General features: G+C 41.0%; 1 protein-coding gene across 1 annotated transcript; it reads right to left on the bottom strand.

Moving 5' to 3' along the window:
* Positions 1 to 6200: 6200 nt before the first annotated feature.
* Positions 6201 to 10780, bottom strand: LOC122007847 (F-box protein SKIP1-like). Its single transcript, XM_042563376.1, has 2 exons — positions 10344 to 10780; positions 6201 to 6927 (listed from the first exon to the last, which is right to left on the bottom strand). The coding sequence occupies exons 1-2, from the start codon at positions 10775 to 10777 to the stop codon at positions 6354 to 6356; spliced, it is 1008 nt and encodes a 335-aa protein (XP_042419310.1). The 5' UTR covers positions 10778 to 10780; the 3' UTR covers positions 6201 to 6353.
* Between the last annotated feature and the right edge of the window lie 8422 nt (positions 10781 to 19202).

Genomic DNA, 19202 nt, shown 5'->3' with positions numbered 1-19202 from the left:
TGTCCATCGATGAAAATTAAACTATACATTATAATTCATGGTTTCTCTTACTAAATTTTCGAACTTTATGGCTAGCTTTTTTTTCCTGAACAGTGCTACATTTTTCTGCTCTAATATTGATATATCCTTGTTTATATGAGAATGTGCTCTGTAAATTGAAATAATAAGAAAATTCTAAGTTGAAAGCCCTATAGAAACAATGCAAGGTGTATAACTTAGCAGTTTTATTTATTTATTTATTGTTAAATATAATGCGAGGACGCCTAGAAATGGAAGAACATATAGTTGATGATCAGGAATTCATTCCCCAAGTTGCAGATGATCGAAAGTCAAAAATTGGAATGGAATTCTCATCTCTAGAGGATACATATTCGTTCTATAACCAATACGCACGAGAAGCCGGATTTAGTTCAAGGAATAGCACGGGCAGGAAAAATAAAATGACAAATGAAGTGACCTGGAAATAAATTATATGCTTTAAAGAAGGGCATACAGATTTATGTGACATAATAAGCATCCAAACCTTCATCAACTAACAAGAGAAAGAACACATGACATGGTTAGAACGGGCTGTAAAGCAAATATTGCATTTGTCAAGAAACAGATGAGACCGGATTAGTTTGTCTGTAACTTCATAGAAGCCCATAATCATCTGCTCTCGACTCCATCAAAGGTGCATTTGCTACACTCACATTGTAGTGTTTCGGCAGCCAAAAAAGCATTGACAAAATAATTTTCAGAGGTCAATGTACCAACTTGTCAACAAATGTATTTATTAGAGATAGAGTATGGAGGCCCTGAATGAGTAGGTTGCACAAAAACTGATATTAGAAACTTTGAAAGAAATCTAAGGGATGAACAAAAAGGTATTGATGTTAAAACACTGATCGAGTTTTTTACAACTGAGCAAGAGAAGAATTCAACTTTTTTCTTTGACTACGAGACTGATTCAGATAACAGATTTAGTAGGTGCTTTTGGGCAAATCATGTATCAAGAAGGTCATACAGTGTATTTGGTGATGTAATTGTATTTGATATGACTTATAACACCAATAAATATGATTTGATTTTGACACTATTTGTAGGAGTTAATCATCATCATCAGACAATTCTTTTTGGTTGCAGGTTTCTTGGTGATGAGAAAACTGAGTCTTTTGTTTGGTTACTTACAAAGTTCTTAGAAGTCATATCTAAAGGTGCACCAAATATTATCATCACTAATCAGGATCCTACTATGACAAAAGCTATTACACAGGTTTTGTCTCAAACAGTGCATCAATATTGTTTGTGGCACATATTGAATAAATTCCCAGAAAAATTAGATCATTTGACTTTTCGAAACCATTATCATAGCATAAATAATGTCATTGCAAATTCTACAACAACTGATGATTTTGAGAAGTCATGCAAAGAGACTATTAAGGAAGCTAACTTAGAGAAAATGATTGATTGTCATTGATGTATGAATTGTGACACAGATGGGTGCCAACATATTTTAATCATATATTTTCTGCAGGAATGTCAAGTAGCCAAAGATATGAAAATTCACATGCATTTTTCAAGAAATATCTCAAATAAGAACTCATTAATGGATTTTATCACACGTTTTAATAGAGCACTGAGACACCAAAGACACAATGAGTTAGTTGCGGACTATATTGATATGAATGAGCATCCCAAGGTTAATACAACTTGGCCAATGGAAAGTCAAATGGTTAAGCTGTATACAAAAAAGAAATGACTAGAGTTTCAAAGTGAAATAACCGAGAGTCATAGTTATTATGTGCAACAGACATTTACAAGAGTTACCTTAGCAGTTTACCACGTGATGAAATTTCAAAGTTCCTCTTCCTCAAAATCAAGAGTGCTCACGCATGACAAATAAAGGGATTACATATTGTGTAGCTGCACAAAATTTGAGTTTGAGGGCATTCCATGCAGATATATGTTAGCTTTTTTTCGTATCAACCAAGTGTTTCATTTGACTGATACGTATATACTCAAACGATGGACGCGAGATGCAAAAGTTGAAGCAATATATGCTTTAGGGGAGCAAAATGTCATTGATGATCCAGATTCAGACAGGTATTTGATGTCGAAGCACTCGAGGTTATCCTATAAAGTTTCAGTATTAATTGATGATGCATCTTTGAGTAATGAGAGGACAACCTTCTTGGATGAACAATTCGATTGTATCTACAACAAAATTCAAGAGATGTCCATTAGTACAACATGCAGTGATAGAAGTCAAAGAAAAAAATCCATTGATAAGACTCTTGGTATTATTGATCCTTCTGTAGTAAGAACTAAGGGATGTGTGAAGAGATAATTAAAATCATCAAAGGAAAAAAAGCAACATCAAATTCCAAGCTTTGTCATGGATGCAGACATCGAGGAGTGTCGCATGACAAGCATAACTGTCCTAATTTGCAACAAGGGTATGTGCCAATTCAATTTTTTATTTTTATTATATTTTTTCTTGCAAACAATTTATTTTATTATCTTTTGTATATGACAATATGTCAATTATCAAATCAATTGAAAATAATACTCATATCAGTCTTAACGATACTTATGAACCGGATTTGGGATTTATAGTTGGTACTATCAAAGTTTTAATTTGTTAAATTATAGTGATTTATTGTTTATTGAGAAAATAAAATTAATAAATTATCTTTATTGTTATAGGCTCTAATAACCTACGCTAGGATGTTGTAATTATCTATGGTTGGTATATCTATTTTCTTTGTTTGTATGTTAGATTGGTTTAGTGCATTTCTTATATTGAGGTGTTTGTTATTTGGTTTAGTGCATTTCCTATATGTATCAATAGTGATTAGAGAAACACAAGCTTTTGTTATGGAAATGGAAAGGACCTCCCTCCTTCTAAGGTATGTTTTGCCTACGATTGAAGGTTAAACATTTCTATTCTTATTATTTGTATTTAACTTGATGTGTGTTTTCTTTCAGTGAATCCAGTGTTAGAGAAGATTTGCCTTGGCTCTGGTTTCGATTAGGTGTATCCCCTTTGCTCTTGTGTTAGAGAAGCTTTCACTCAATGAGAATTAGCCAATAGTTTTTTTTGTTTGATTATATTGTAATTGAAGAGTTGTGTTTTGATGCCAAACACTGGTTTGAATTTTATATGTTTCTTGACCCAATTAACCTATTACAGATGGATGGTTGGAATTTGTATCTATTGTGTTATATGTCAGCAAACGATGCAAATCTGAAGTTCATGATTTCTGTCCAATTTAGTTTCTGGCAGTATGTTTGTTGGCTTTTGCTTCTCTATTATATGCACCTTCCTTTCTGGAAATTGCTTGTTAGCATCAGCACTTATAGTGACTAGATTGTGCTCAATGCTCACATTATAGTAGACATCAACTAACTAAAGGCAAACATGATTGACAGGTTGCTGTACGAGCTTTATATTTCTGGAATAATGATCAGATCATGACCTTGATTGCCCAAAACCTGTACAATTCAATCAAAAACCTCTAAATAAGGTATATAATTCACCACCTCGAGCCCATCATATTTGCTTGTCCACTTGTTCTAATCTCCTCTTCCAATAACCTCAATTTTCTCCCTTCCCCTCTGTTCTTCCCACAAATGCCTTTGTTCTTGTTGAAATTATACTCGTCTAATTACTCTTCATGCTCCCGTCTCTAAATGCCTTTTCTCTCTGAATTTTGTGAGTTGTATACAAACTTATGAAGGACTCAAATGTGGTGTCGAGGATGGTAATTACAACTTCTATAGTTAACGAACTTTTGATTGTTCATGGCTTTGCTTATTTTATATATATATATATATATATATATATATATATATATATATATATATATATATATATATATCCTTTGCAAACTGGCCTATGGTTACCTGAGAAGCAATGAATGCGAGGATGACATTTTCGACTTCTTATCGCAAGAGCAAGAAAATGAATCCCTATATGTGAAGCTTGTGGAGAAGCTGGATAAATGCATACTTGGGTACTTTGCATCCCACTGGAGTTATGCTCCTTTCTTAATTACTCAAGTAATTATTAATTAATGCACATTTTAATCATCTCGATGTTTTATCAAATTGTACAGTTTTTGAGTGATGATCATGAGCACAAAATTGAAGCAACTTAATTAGAGAGACAACAATAAAATTATTGGATTTTCATACCAATATCGACAACATGGAATTTAAACTGATGATTTGCATCCATAATTACAAACATTTAATCAGTTATATTACAAAATCAATATTATTTAACACTAACCAACAAGATGAACTAACAACACAATCAGTATTACGGCTAAGAGAATCATGTTCACCATTATTGATATCCAAATAAATTTTGGTACATGGATTATTCCCGGATTATGTCCATGAGAAGTATTGTGTTCACTTTTAATATTGTCAGATGAACTAGTATCGGGCGTCACCCACTTTTACCATCTATGTTGCCCACATCTGTAATACTGTTTTCCAGGATTCTTGGTTGATCTAGAAACACAAACAATTATTCTTTGTCTGCAGTCCCTACATATTACAGCTTGAAATCTCGTATTGTCGATGCTGCTATGACTTGATGATGCCATGAAATAGCAATCTAATAATCAAATTTTCATTACTTAGATTAAAAAAAATTACAACATTCTATAGAAGGAATATTGAAAGTAAATGAATTAACACAAAATTAAGCAACGTATCCACAAATCTTACATATAATGTTGCCATCTGAATTCCTAGTGCATGTTTGATTGTTAATTTGTGTTTTTTTATAGAAAGTTTCAATAAGAATCTGATGCAATCAGACTATTAGAGACAACTCTTCTCTTCTATGTCTCTCCATAAAATAGATACAGTATCAAATCATAGACATGATATAGATACATTAAGCATGACCCATAAGACTCATATGATGCACCTATCCTCACCATTTATTGCCTAATTAAATTAAGAATTCAAATGAAATTTTCAATCCATAAAAAACCTAGGTAGCATGATTAACAATCATAGACATGAACTTGAAGTTCACATTAGCAATCCTAAATATCCAATTTGAAGTATGCATAACGCAAAGAAAAAAATCAACTATATACTTCAGAATCTTACAAATAGTCAATTGTGATGAATTATAATTTTCTACCTCAGAAACAACATTTACGCAAATCGCTGCATGAATTATAATGTATAGTTTAATTTTCATCGATGAACACAAAATCACAGCAAACAAAGTACCGGGAGGGAGAGCTCGCAGCTGGGAGGGAGAGCTCGTGGCAAGAGGAGGGGGCTCGCGACTGGCGAGGGAGAGCTCGCGGTTGGGAGGGAGAGCTCGCGGCGGCAGGATAGGGAGAGCTCGCAGCGATAGGAGAGGGAGAGCTCGCGGCGGTAGGAGAGGGAGAGCTCGCAGCGGCACGACAGCGGCAGGGAGGGAGAGCTCACAGCGGTAGGAGAGAGCTCGCAGCGACAGGAGAGACCTCGTGGCTGGAAGGGAGAGCTCGCGGCAGCAGGAGAGGGAGACCTCGCGACGACGCTTCTGCTAGGGTTGTGATGCGATTTTGGAGGGAGAGATCACAGCGGTAGGAGATAGCTCACGACTGGGAGGGGGAGCTCGCAGCGACAGGAGAGGGAGAGCTCGTAGCGGTAGGGAGGGAGAGCTCGCAGCGGTAGGAGAGAGCTCGCAGCGAGAGGAGAGACCTTGCGGCAGCGCTTCTGCTAGGGTTGTGATGCGATTTTTCCCCCTTTACGCAACTTAACTCGTTTGTTTGTCAGGGATGACGTGGAATCGCCACAACTTCTTCACCGCACGCAGTCGCAACAAACGGACCATAGCGTATAACTTCTGTAGCCTTCTTAATTTACTTAAATTTTATGGCATACAATGACTTACACCATATAACTTTCTTTAGTTGACACTTTATATATAACTTGTGTCGATTAATTGTAGGAGTGATCGATCAGTTCTATGGAAATTTCTAATTAGCTACCAGAGTAAATCGAGAAATATTCACAGCGAGCGGTCCATCAACCCAATATTCTTAGATCAATCGCCCATTAAATAAAACTCCATATGTTAATTCGTCAAAATTAGAACTTGATCCTTAAATACTTAGAATATTGAGAAGAAGTGCACCATTACCCGTGGGCTCATACACCATATAACATTGATTTTATATCGCATGCATTGAGATCAGATCTATAGAAGAAATCAAGAAATCTACGGAATGCCAAGAAAACTTAATTCTCTTGATACAGAGCACAAAAGCTTAGACGTTAATTAGTTGCCGTCAGAGAAGTTCTTGTACAACAAGTTACAAAAGAGACTAAATACAAATGCAAATATCATTAGATTATATTTGAAAAACATTTGTCTGAAACCTTTCATCATACAACCTCCAATGGCCATATCTTTCAGTATGGAACAGGGATCTTGGAATGTAGAAGTTGGGTTTGATTAGAGTCTTGAGATTCTTCAAATTGGCAGCCGCTTGCTCTATTCCTCTACTTGTCAAATTAGCACATCCGAATATATCGAAGTATTCCAGGTTTTGGCATCCCTCTGAAACTGAAATGAGGCCAGTAGCCGATAGTTTAGAAAAACGGAGTTCAACATGCGTCAACTTTGGCATGAACTTTGCAATTGTTGTAGCCTCTCTATCTCCATCTTGAGGACAGGCTCTCAAGTAGTCATGGGGAACTATACCAGAATGTTGTGAAGCATCAAGCCAGTTCAACAAGTTCCTTCGGAAAACTTTAAGGTTAGGGCAGTTCTGCCCAATCACCTCCAGCGACTTGAATGAAATTTCATAGCAGTTGCTTATGTCCAATTCGATCAGCATGGGGCAGAAAGTTGCAATCTTGAGCATTGACCTATCAGTCACACTCTGGCTACTCTTTATTGACAGGATCTGCAAATTCAGTGATCTGAAAATATATTTGAGCACAACAGGTAATAGCAACCTCCGGCTTAAAAAGAAAACTAATGTTTCAGTTAAGCAACTATTGTTGGTTTTCATTTGTAATCAATAGGAAGATAGGTTGGCCAATTGCAAGTGGATTGAAAGAAGATAATTGAGATTCAGCAAATAAAATGATTGTTAACCTTCTTCAGGCACGTCTGTTCTTTCTTCCAGAATTTTGAAAGTATTAGCTCTGGAAACCTCTATTTTTGTTTGTTCATCTTATAGACTTCACACCTCATGGAAAAACGACAAATGTACCCTCCCACAATGAGGTTCAAGAAACACATGCAAGTTCTAAATATGGTTAAATGTGTGCAAAATATATATAATGTCCAAAAAAAAAATCAAATAAATAAAAATTGAAAATAGGAGAATTTACTAAAACAGCATACTTGGAAACTGAAATTCCATCTGCCGAAAGATGCCCAAATGATATTACATAGATGATTAATAAGGTAATTAAATTTAAAAACTCAAATCATATTGGCTAAAAAAGATATACAGTGGATAGAGTTGAAATATGTCCAAAGTTGGAACATGTCTCTAGGTAACTTTGTTGAGAAGTTACCAGTTAACTTCATAAATGAATGGATCCTCTCTCTAACCTTAATCGATATACAAAAAATAGAAAAAAAAAATTACAAAAACAACTTTCATCATCAAGAAAAATATCCATAGAGAAAAATTACCTTCCTTGATCGCTCTCATTTTAAAAAATAATAATGGATCAAGGTATTAAACCAGAATTCTGTTAAAAAAAAAAAGAAGAGTTCTTAAACGAGAAGTCTGGATGCCACGTAAAATCATACTGAAAATATTAACTATTTCAGACTTGTATTTTATTGATATTGAAGTGTGTACTGATTGTATTAAAGGAAACCAAACAAAACTCTCTTATGAAAGGAGCCACAAAAAACCACGGCTTCTTGAATTTGTATGAGAACATAAATCAACCACTGGACATTCCATCTTTTGTTGGTGAAAAATAATTTTGTGACCATCATTCTTGAAGGAGTCAGTGACAATAGCACAGATAATAGAGATAACCTCACCTGAGCCCAGTGAAAAAACATTGAAAGTGAAAAAGCATAGAAATTGTAGATATGGCTAAATATGTGTGAAAATATGCAGTCTCCGAAATAAAACTGAAGAGAAACGGAGGCAACAACTCGGAAAAATATTGAGTATAAAATTAATTATGCCCCAAATGATATTTAATAAATGATTTAATAAGATAATTAAATTTAAAACATGCTTGTTAACTTTATTGGAAGATTACCATTTACAATTATAAAACGAACAATCCCTAATTGATATACACAAAAAATTATAGGAACAAAACATCATCGAGCCAGGGATGAAAAGAGAACAATCTTCCTTGACTGCTTTCATTCTTAGATATCAAAAATAAGAATATATCAAGGTACGTTTGCTTCCATATTATACCAAAATTCAGGAACTTTTGAGATTCATGGGTATTGATACGACGTGCTGTGTGTGGCCCTGAAAATAAGCGGCAGTCAGCGTCAAGGAGGCAGCCAAGGTGCGCACCCGCGGGTAGACCACTCACCTTTGAGGTTTAGCTCCCCGCCCTTCAAACACAATACCCTCAGCATGTGGTCGGTCAGCCAAAGCTACAGGCCAAACCTTCCAGAACTTAGCTCCTCACTCTTCAAGGGCAAGTCTCACAGTATATGGCTGGTCAGACAAAGATCTGAAGGACATCCAGAGTTTAGTGTCTCACTCCTTAGGGGCACGACCTCTCGCATATAGCTGATCAACCTAAAAGACGAATGGGCTTACAAGGCTCAACTCCCCATCTCTCAGTATCAAGACACTTCATCATATAGTCGATTGGCCCAAGAGTCGGTTGGACTTACGGAGCTCAACTCCCCATTGCTCATCGTCAAGGTACTCAACATTTAACCGGTCGAACTTAGCGTCGGTTGAACATCCAGAGCTCAGCACGTCACTCCTCAAGGTCAAGGCAACTCCCAGCATATGGCCGGTCAGTCAAAGAGCCGATCGGCCAAAGAGTCGATCGACCCTATGGGATTTAGCTCCCCTTTTTTTCGTATACAAGTCTCTCAGCATACAGTCGGTCGGCTACAAGACGGTCAGATTACCTCCCGGAGACAACATTTTAGGGACTCACAACAACTTGTCAGAGGATAACAACCACTCGTCAAGGAATATTCCACTAACATAACAAATACATACAACAAAACCTTCCTCCGAGGGTAGTCGTACAACTTCTATTACTTGACGTTACTTGACATATTCTGACTTGCCGCCTCATTAATACAGAGGTTATGAAAGACAATTCATATGCATGTAATGGAACCTTCCTCGAAGGGTGACTGTACATCTTCCATTACTCAACATATTCTGACACGAGATATTCTCTGACACCTCATTATTGCAGAGGTTACGAGGGTCAGTATAAAAGGGGTCATCTCCGTTGGCCAAGTACGTTTTTACATCTTACTACGCGCACACACACACACATCTATGGTTCATCGTTTTCTCTGCTCGGCCACTGTTGGCCAAGTACGTTTTTACATTTACTACGCGCACGCACACGCATCTACGGTTCATCGTTTTCTCTGCTCGGCCACTGTTGGCCAAGTACGTTTTTACATCTTACTACGTGCACACACACGCATCTACGGTTCATCGTTTTCTCTGCTTGGCCACTGTTCTGACTTGAGCATCGAAGTGCTTGCGCCAAGGACCCCTCCCGGCTCTTGCTTTAACATTCTGTTTGCTCTCACTAGTATGTGCAGAATGGAACGCTTGAGGTCATCTTCTACCACCTCAAAGTCTTCTCACAATCAACAGCAGCGCCACTTGCCCAGCATGCCATCTCCCTTGATTTCAAACAGGATCAGGTATGATTTAATTTTCTTATGCTTATTGGTTTTGCCTACATATTATTTCATAGAGGATTTCCAAATCCCACCCACTTTTTTTTAACTATATGACTTATGCCAATATTTGATCGACTGGCTTTCACTTGCATGCTTAAAATAAGTAAAAACATAATTAAACAAAATACCAATAGACATGGAATTGCATTTCCTAGCTGAAAGTCATTGAAACTCCAATCCTTCCATAGACTTGGAATTTGATTTCACTGTGACTTTGATCCGATGAAGCATCGTTTTGACAAAATATGCTTTGACATTAACACGCAAAAGTAACAATCATTTTACAGGAAAATAAATAAATGAAATCCTTTTATGAAAACCAGCTAGTTAGTTTAAATGCAAGAATCCCCAAATTCTGTTTTTTGCTTAAATAATTCAAATCTGACAGTAAAATATGATTAATTTGGAAAAAAAATAGATAAAAGAGGAAGATAAAGTATTAATTCACCTTTCCGCAGCGAAGCAGAGCGCGTCATCGGAGCAGTGGCGCACTCGAATCTCCAGCATCCGTCCGTCCGCCCACTCGGCAGCGGAGCGAAGCATAGCGTCGACGCGCCGTTGGAACGCCGGCGTCCACCACCCGGCGGATTCAATGCGTCCGGATCCGGCGAATTCGAAGGCAGGCTCGAGATCGAGAGAGGAGAAGAGGGATGGATCGAGCGCAGCGTCGAGCCATGATCGGCAAACGAGCATCGCCCCTTTCCAGCGATCCTCTAAGGAAAGCCTGCGGAACACGTTTGTGAGGCACACCGGCGTCAGCTCCGACCAGTCACGGCTCTCCTCCTTCGCCCCTCCGCCGCCATCGGTGCCCTCTGCCATGTGGCCTGCCTGGCTGCTTCCTTGGGCGGACCGCACCAGGTCGCGTAAACCAAACGTTGGCATCGCCACACAAATAGATGGATAGATTATAGAAAATGTAAAATATTATAAAAATCTATAACAAAATCTTTTTAAATTCAGCACATCTAATTTTTTTTAATCTAATCTATACAATATTTAAATTTTTTAGGTCAACAATGAAAACAACATCCAAATTAACAAAAAGCACTTCTTTTTCTAAAAAAAAAAAATCTAAGACGTAGTGTTCAACCATTTACATTATAGCATTGGGCTTAGTGAGATACAATAGACTGAAAATTTAGATAGAAACGATCACAAAGATGAGACAGAAACATGTCATCATTATATAGGTTCCTGTTCTTTCAAAGTCTAGGGGAAAACATCAATTTTCATAGAATTAAATACTAAATCTAACTACTACTTTCAGCATTTTAACACATCTATCTTGGCCTTTAGATATGCCAGTACTAAGCATGTGCTTATCCTTGTAGCAAATAAGTAACCTGTAAGTCTTCTTTTAATTCAACAATTAGGATGTAAATTCACATTTCCACCTCTACTTCTACATTGAGCCAGCTCGTTACCACCTCACCAATAATTGAGCCAAAAGTAGGTTTTATTTATCCTAAGTCATAAACCTAAACACAATCTGCTTTCAAAAATATAACTGTAAGTTGCCAAACTTGTATCCACGGGCGGACTCAACCCACGACATATACTCGAGCTGTGGGCCACAATTGCATACGTTGGCCGGCGCTGATGCAGGCATCACCCGAACTAGTCTCTTATTTATTTATTTTTTAATTTTTCCCTTTTCTCCTAAAAAAAAAAAATCATCTTTTCACAATCGTTGGACCTCGGGCTATAACCCGGGTAACCATCAAAGTTACAGGGAAAAGGATGCAACATATATGATCCGGTGGTAAGAGGGGAGCCCGTCCGATAGAAAGTCAAAGGGGTCAATATCCAGAATATGTGTCCGATCGGACGAGCTACTTTCCCGATCATCAGGAAGAGTAGCCGGCCCGACACCTTGACAGCTCGGCCTGACGCCGAGCTTCCGACGCTCATGATGCAAAGAGGGAAGAGACGAAGGCCGAACAACCATCCCGCTCGGCTAACAAGTGACACGGCACCACCCTGGCAGTCAAGGTTCCCTCGTTCGACAGGGTGGAGTTGGGCATCAAAGCACCGGCCGAGCGGACACCCAGATCGGCCCGGCCATGGTGCCGCCCGGAAGATGCTAGCCTAGCGGTTCCTCCGCTCGACACGATAAGGGACAAAGGAAGCAGCTGGCGATATCTTCTTAGAGACCAGTGTCGCCGACAAGGGGCATGGTCAACGGCGTGGTCAGACAGAGAATCGTACGATGGAAACTTTCACTGTCACGTCAGGGATATGCTCGTACTATTAAGGTATGGTGTCAGACACGCTTTTCTGACACGGTCATTCCAGGTATGCTTTGAGAAGCGTGCACACCTCGGGGAGCGGGCACACGCCTTTGGGGAGCCCTATATAAGAACCTCCAGACTTCAACGGGGGTACGCTCACTTCTTTACTGTAGCTACAGTTCTCGTTTTCTCTTTGCTCTACTTCTTTACGCCGAAGATCTTACTTGAGCGTCGGAGGGCCATCGTCAAGGAACCTCTCCCCGGCTCGGCGTTGTGCTTGCAGGTCCACGCCAGCAGGAGATCTACGTCTTCAGAGTCTTCGACCAATCAACAGGAGCGCCACATCCCCAACGTCCGTCGACCTAGCTATCGGACAGGATCAATATATTTGACAACCCATCTTTTTCCTAGAAGTTGATATCCTATCTGGTTGAAGAATTATGATTCCATATATTCTAGAGGGTTTGACATAATTTTCTAAGATTTAAAATTAAAAATTCATAATTTAAATTTAAAAATTTTAATCTTTTATATATTTATATATATTGGATTCATGGGCTGACTCACCTAACCCTCTTTGAGTTGGATTGGGTTGGAGATTTTTTAACCTGTCAAAATAACGGGTCGACCCGCCTCGCTAAATGGTCGGCCTGCAACGGGCTAGCCCACCTTGTCATAGGTCAACCCATCTGATCCTGCCCAATAGTCGAGGTGACGGAAGCTGGGGACGTGACGCTCCGATTGACCGTGTGTCGACTCCTCGAGATCCTGCAATCACAGTTACGTCAGTGCCGAGCTAGGGAAGGGATCCCTGATGATGGCCCTCCGATGCTCAAGTCAACCCCCGACGATGGTCGGTTGCTTCGAGAGGAAGAAGAAGAGAAGAAAATTTCCTATTTTGGCATCCCTTGATGGCTCAAGAGTCTTGGAGAAGAAGAAGTGGTCTCGGTGGAATTCATCTTGGTAGATCATCGCCCACACGACGTCCCAGAGGAGGTGAGGAATACAACAGAAGATCAAGAGGTCTTTAGCTACAAAAAAAAGATATAACTAGTTGTCTTATTCCGCATCATACTAGTTTTCTTTGCATGGATTTTGAAATACCAAACACAAGAGATTATCGGTTTTAGGCAATCGATTTTATGTTTCGATTTTGTGTTTCTTTTATTTTTTGATCTTGTGATTCGAGTGTTCTTAGTGGTTAAACCTAGGGTTACTATAAGGAGATTAAATATTGAATTTCATTGAAAGATTTTGTCTAAGAAGTGGTGGATGATCCCATACCCAAGAATGCATAGTGTCTTGCCATGTTTAACCTGGAAGTCGATCTTTGAAATAAATATTTAATCAACTTTATAACATGGGTGGATTTAGATTAATAATATTAAGAATCGTTTGTGATCCAAGTCTAAACCTCTAAGAACAGATAAGTTGAACTTGAAATCAATAATGTTAAGTTCTGTTTACAATTCCAAGTTTAATTTCTAAAGAACACAATAGGTTGTTAGGAAAGATTCGATACTTGTACAAAATTTTTGTATAGTGGAACCAGTATGATATTTCGAGTAGCAACCAACACTTGTGAATGTTGAACTTCAACCCGGCCAACATATTAGCAGCGTGGAGGTAATCCGGTTGAGTCTTATACCTCTTCAACTCGGGCGGGGGTGGCAGGGTCGTCTGCCATTGAGTTCGGAAGTGGGGTCGTTCGGGAAGTCTCAAATAGAAGAAATACTCCTTCCAGTGTTTGTTGGAGGAGGGCATCTTGTCGAAGAAGACCAGACCAATGCAAGATTGAAACAGGTAGGTGCCTAGCTCGGACTGTTTGGGGTAGTAGAAGTAGTGGAAGACCCGAGGGGACAGTGGGATGTTGTGCACTCGGAACAACACCACCACTCCGCACAGCAGACGAAAGGAGTTGGGGACGAGCTGAATGATATTTGGCATTTGGACACATTATTTTATTATTATAACTTGATGTTTCTATTTTCTTTTGTATCCAATTATATGTTTTGAGTGTGTTTTATGTGGTTGGATTATTGTTAGTCTCTATTTTAATTCTTGTATATTTTATGAATATTTTGAGTATTACTTGATTATATTACGTTTTACAGGAATTGAGGAGACAACAATTGAGGAGAAAAACATTTATTTGACTTAATTTGATTTGGTTCATTTGCTAAATGCTTAGAGAGGAAGAATTTGAGAAGAAGCTCAAGATTTCAAGCCACATTAAGAGCCCAAATCTTAAAGCCCAATTCCAAGAAAAAAAGCCCAATTTAAATTTCTTATTGGATTCAGATTCCTTTCCTAACCAAACCCATTCCTTAACCAAACTTGGACCAGAACCTGTTAAGAAATCTCTTCTTCTCCTCACGCGGATGCACAGTGTTGCGTTGGCTAGGGCTTTTGCGTTTTCTTCTCCCACACGCCCGACGCCCCGATTCCTTTCTCCCGATCGAAGACGACGAAGCCGACGGCGGCGATTTCCGGCGGATCTACAGCAGCGACGATCGCAGGGCTTCACCGGAGAGGTTTCTCCAACGCAGTTCTTCATCCACTTCGCATCCCAGTCGGAATTCCTGTCGGACACGGTGAAGAAGGTGGTGACTCTTCGACGGGGCAACGAGTTTCGGTTCTTCTCCAGCATCACTCCATTCCCTGCTCCTTCGTATTCCTCATCCACCTTGCATCCCCTGTTGAGTGAGTTCTGCCTGACACGGTGGAAAAGGCAGTGGCTTACCAGCGGGGATTCGAGTTTGGGTCTTATTACCATTCATCATGTTCCTTGACTTCCAGCCAGAGCTCCGAACTTCACTGTCGGAAACGGTGAGGAAAGCAGTGACTTAGGGTTCCAGCAGCACCCATTTCCCCTTCGCCGGAGAATTTCCAGCCGGACTTCTTCCAAGCTCTGGTACCACACAACTCGAACCTGCCGGACACGGTGAAGAAGGCAGATCTAGGTTGACGGTTATTGGAAAATTTCCTTCATTACCAGCAGCTTTCCAAGGAGAGATTTCTTCGAGGATTTCGCGCTTCCACCGTCGCGAATTGTACTTCTTACCAACAAAGTCAGTCGTTCACCGGATCCAGGAGATTTCCGAGTGACAGCGGTCTTCGTCCTCGGTGATTCTGTAGTGACAGACAGAATACTTCGCGTGTTTAATTGTGGAGAAGTGGATTGGTTAATTAGGATTTACTTGTTTTGTTTGGTTATTTCTGTTGAATTTACTTAATTATTGTCTTGTAGTTTCGTTTATGCATGTTTGTGTTTTTTGGTATGTTTTTATGTTAATTCTGTTGATGATTATGCTTGTGTCGTAGTGTGACAATGCGATGTAAGTATGTTCTTCAATGGTTAGATAGAATTGTAGGTTAGTTTCAGTTATGCTTATTTTACTATATGTTATACTTGTTTGTTATGCTTGTAGAAGGTGTAGCTTGTAGCGTAGAGTGACACTGCGCTATGGGTTCATCATTGCTGGTTAATTAGGATTTCAATTATTGCATTAGGTTTAGAGAACAAAACCCCCCAAAACAAACCCTTTGGTTTGATTTTGTCTGAAAACAAATGTCCTGTCATTAGTTCCACGTGAGAGACGACCTGGTTCTCTACTATACTACCTTAGTGTAGGTTAAGGGGTTCGGTTAAGTGAAATTAATAAATTTGATGTGAGCGAGTGACAGTCGCGACCACTATCACTGGACGAGTGCGATTTGAAAGAAATTACAAACTTTGGTTATGAACGGATGGATGGGAAACCGGAGATCGACCACGAACTGGTCTCGGAAGAAATAGATAGTGCCGGTTGACGGGATGTGTGGCCGATCGGACGATCCGACCAAGATAATCTTGTGGTCAGAGGGAATATCGAAGGCGTTGATAAGGTGTGCCGCGTCGCTCGCATCGAACCTGGTCTCTATGGTGGTATACCATAGACTAGGGGCAGGGTTGACCGACTGGGAGGAACTAGCCATGATCGGAAAACAGAAAAAAATCGAAGACACGAAAGGGAAGATGCCCGAAAAACACGACTGAAGAGTGTGGTGACTAAAAAGGAGTGACAGGAAAGCAACAATGGAGATGGCGAGAGAGAGCTTACACGGGGAGGAAATCACCAAAGCATTGAACATGGGGGAATCGTCGGAGCACTGAGCACAGAAGAATCACCGGAGGAAAGCTGTCGGGGAACACGGAGAAATCGCAGAGGAAATAGCGACGTTGAAGCCTTATAAAGATGGACGCGGCCGACCGAAACCGTCCGATCTAGGGCACAGGAATCGAGGGCACATCCGACCATTGGATTCGAATCGACAAACGTCACATCAGTAGCTGTCACCTCGGACGTGCGGTGGCTGCGCCGGTGACACATGGCGTCTTCTCACAGGGCAACATTTAATGGGCGTGTGCTCGGCCTTAATGGAGGTGATTTACACGTATCACGAGGAGATTCGGACGGTGTCAGCATTGACCAGCTCGCGCCCCTTCGAAAGCGGTGAGGAAAAATATCCAAGTACAAAGGCACGAGGCACTGACTGAGAGAGAAAGATCAGTCCTACAGAGACTGAGCGAGATCCAACCCATCTATTAGTCGATCAGCCAACCGTTCACCAAGTTACTTGTCTAGTCAGTCGGACTTGCAGCCTCCTTCGACTAGACTTGAGGGGAAGGCTCGTGATCCGGTGGTAGGAGAGGAGCCCGCCCCGGTAGGAAGTCAAAGGGGTCAACATCTAGGGTATGTGCCCGATTGGGAGAGCTACCTTCCCGATCAGCAGGAAGAGTAGTCGGCCCGACACCTTGACAACTTGGCCTAACGCCAAGCTTCCGACACTTATGAGGCAAAGAGGGAAGAGGCAAAGGCCGAACGACCATCCCACTCGGCTAACAAGTGACACGACACCGCCCCGGCAGTCAAGGTTCCCTCGCTCGACAGGGTGGAGTCGGGCATCAAAGCACCGCCCGAGCGGACACCCAGATCGGCCCGGTCGTGGTGCCGCCTGGAAGGCGCTAGCCGAGCGGTTCCTCCGCTCGGCGCGGTAGGGGACAAAGGAAGCAACTGGCGATATCTTTTTAGGGACCATTGTCGCCGACAAGGGGCATGGTCAGCGGCGTGGTCAGACAGAGAATCGTACGGTGGAAACTTCCACTGTCACATCAGGGATATGCTCGTGTTATTAAGGTATGGCGTCAGACACGCTTTTCTGATACGATCATTCCAAGTATGCTTTGAGGAGCGTGCACACCTCGAGGAGTATGCACGCGCCTTTGGGGAGACATATATAAGGACCCCCATACTTCGATGGGGGTATGCTCACTTCTTTACTGTAGCTACAATTCTCGTTTTCTCTTTGCTCTACTTCTTTCCGTCGGAAATCTTACTTGAGCGTCGAAGGGTCATCGCCGGAGAACCTCTCCCCAGCTCGGCGTTGTGCTTGCAGGTCCACGCCAGCAGGAGATCTACGTCTTCGACCAGTCAATAGGAGCGCCACATCCCCATCGTCCGTCGACCTAGCTCTCGGACAGGATCAATATATTTGACAACCCATCTTTTTTCTAGAAGTTGATATCCTATCTCGTTGAAGAATTATGATTCCATATATTCTAGAGGGTTTGACATAATTTTCTAAGATTTAAGATTAAATATATATATATATATATATATATATCAGATTCGTGGGTTGACTCACCTAACCCACTTTGAGTTGGATTGGTTGGAGATTTTTTAATCTGTCAAAATAACAGGTCGACCCGCCTCGCTAAATGGTCGGCCTGCAACGGGCTAGCCCACCTTGTCATAGGTCAACCCATCTGATCCTGCCCAATAGTCGAGGTGACGGAAGTTGGGGACGTGACGCTCCGATTGACCGTGTGTCGACTCCTCGAGATCCTGCAACCACAGCTACATCAGTACCGAGCCAGGGAAGGGGTCCCCGACGATGACTTTTCGGCGCTCAAGTCAGTTACCAGCGATGTGTGGAGGCAGAGCAAAGTAGCGAATAGTAGCAGCAACAGTAAATTATCGCATACCTCCGCTGAAGCTTGGACACTCTTTATATAGGGCTCTTGTAACACGCGTGCACGCTTCCTAAGGCATGCACGTCTCCCGAAACTTTTCTTGAAAAGATGTATCAGTAAATTATCTTTGACACAATACCTTAATGAGACGAGCATATATCTGAAGTAACAATGGAAGTTTCTGCTGTACAATCTTCTGTCCGAATCAGTCGTCGACCATGCCGCCTGTTAGTGACACATGCTCCAAGAAAGATAATATCTAGCTAGTAGTGTCTTTTACTGGGCCGAGCGGGATAATCTCTCGAGGGATAACCGCTCGACTCGGATGAGTGTGTTATCTGGCCGAGCGGGAAGGCCGCTCGACCGATGCTTTTGCTGTCTTGAGAAAGCCGCTCGGTCGCTCTTCTGTTTCAACATAGTTCGATCGTGAATCCGCTCTATTCTCGTAGCTCTCTATAAGGCCGAGCGAGGAAGTCGCTCGACGTGCCCTTGCAGATGCTTAACAGTTTTTCTGAGCATTGGAAGCTCGGAACCTCGCCGAGTTGTTATGATGTCTTGATCGGGTCTTCCTTATCCCATTCAGCGTGCCCTTATAGATGCTTAGCAGTCTTTCTGAGCGTCGGAAGCTCGGAACCTCGCTAAGTTGTTATGATGTCAGATCGGGTCTTCCTTATCCCGACCGGGAGAGCATGCTACCTCGCTCAGCCATTGATATAGGAGACCTTGACTCTGATCTCCGCCATGGCACTGACCTCCACCCTGGCAACGGGGTGGGGCGTTCCCCCCTTATCACCGCATCACCATCTAATAGCTTTAATGACAGAACCTTTGCAGGCGATTAAAACCTAAGATCAACCCTTGTTCTATTCAGAAAGAATATCATACACTTACCATCTCTGTCAAGTTCCGGGGACATAAGCATCTATATCATGATTTTATCTTGAAAATACTCTTGAATTCAACGATGTGGTAGAAGTTATCAATTAACTTTTACAGTTTGTAGAAGCTAGCTGATAGTTACTACACATTGTTGAAATTACATGTTAGCTTCTAGACGATC

The sequence above is a fragment of the Zingiber officinale genome, chromosome 8A, assembly GCF_018446385.1.
Source record: "Zingiber officinale cultivar Zhangliang chromosome 8A, Zo_v1.1, whole genome shotgun sequence".
In the NCBI taxonomy this organism is placed as follows: Eukaryota; Viridiplantae; Streptophyta; class Magnoliopsida; order Zingiberales; family Zingiberaceae; genus Zingiber; species Zingiber officinale.
The sequence above is the reverse complement of the archived record's forward strand: the minus strand, read 5'-3'. Positions and strand labels throughout refer to the sequence as shown.

Bases quoted from the DNA above. Each gene is read 5' to 3' on its own strand.
- LOC122007847 (XM_042563376.1), bottom strand. From the start codon at position 10,777: ATGCCAACGTTTGGTTTACGCGACCTGGTGCGGTCCGCCCAAGGAAGC. The intron at 6,928-10,343 runs GTGAATTAATAC...ATATATTTTCAG, and splicing joins CTCTGCTTCGCTGCGGAAAG to ATCACTGAATTTGCAGATCC.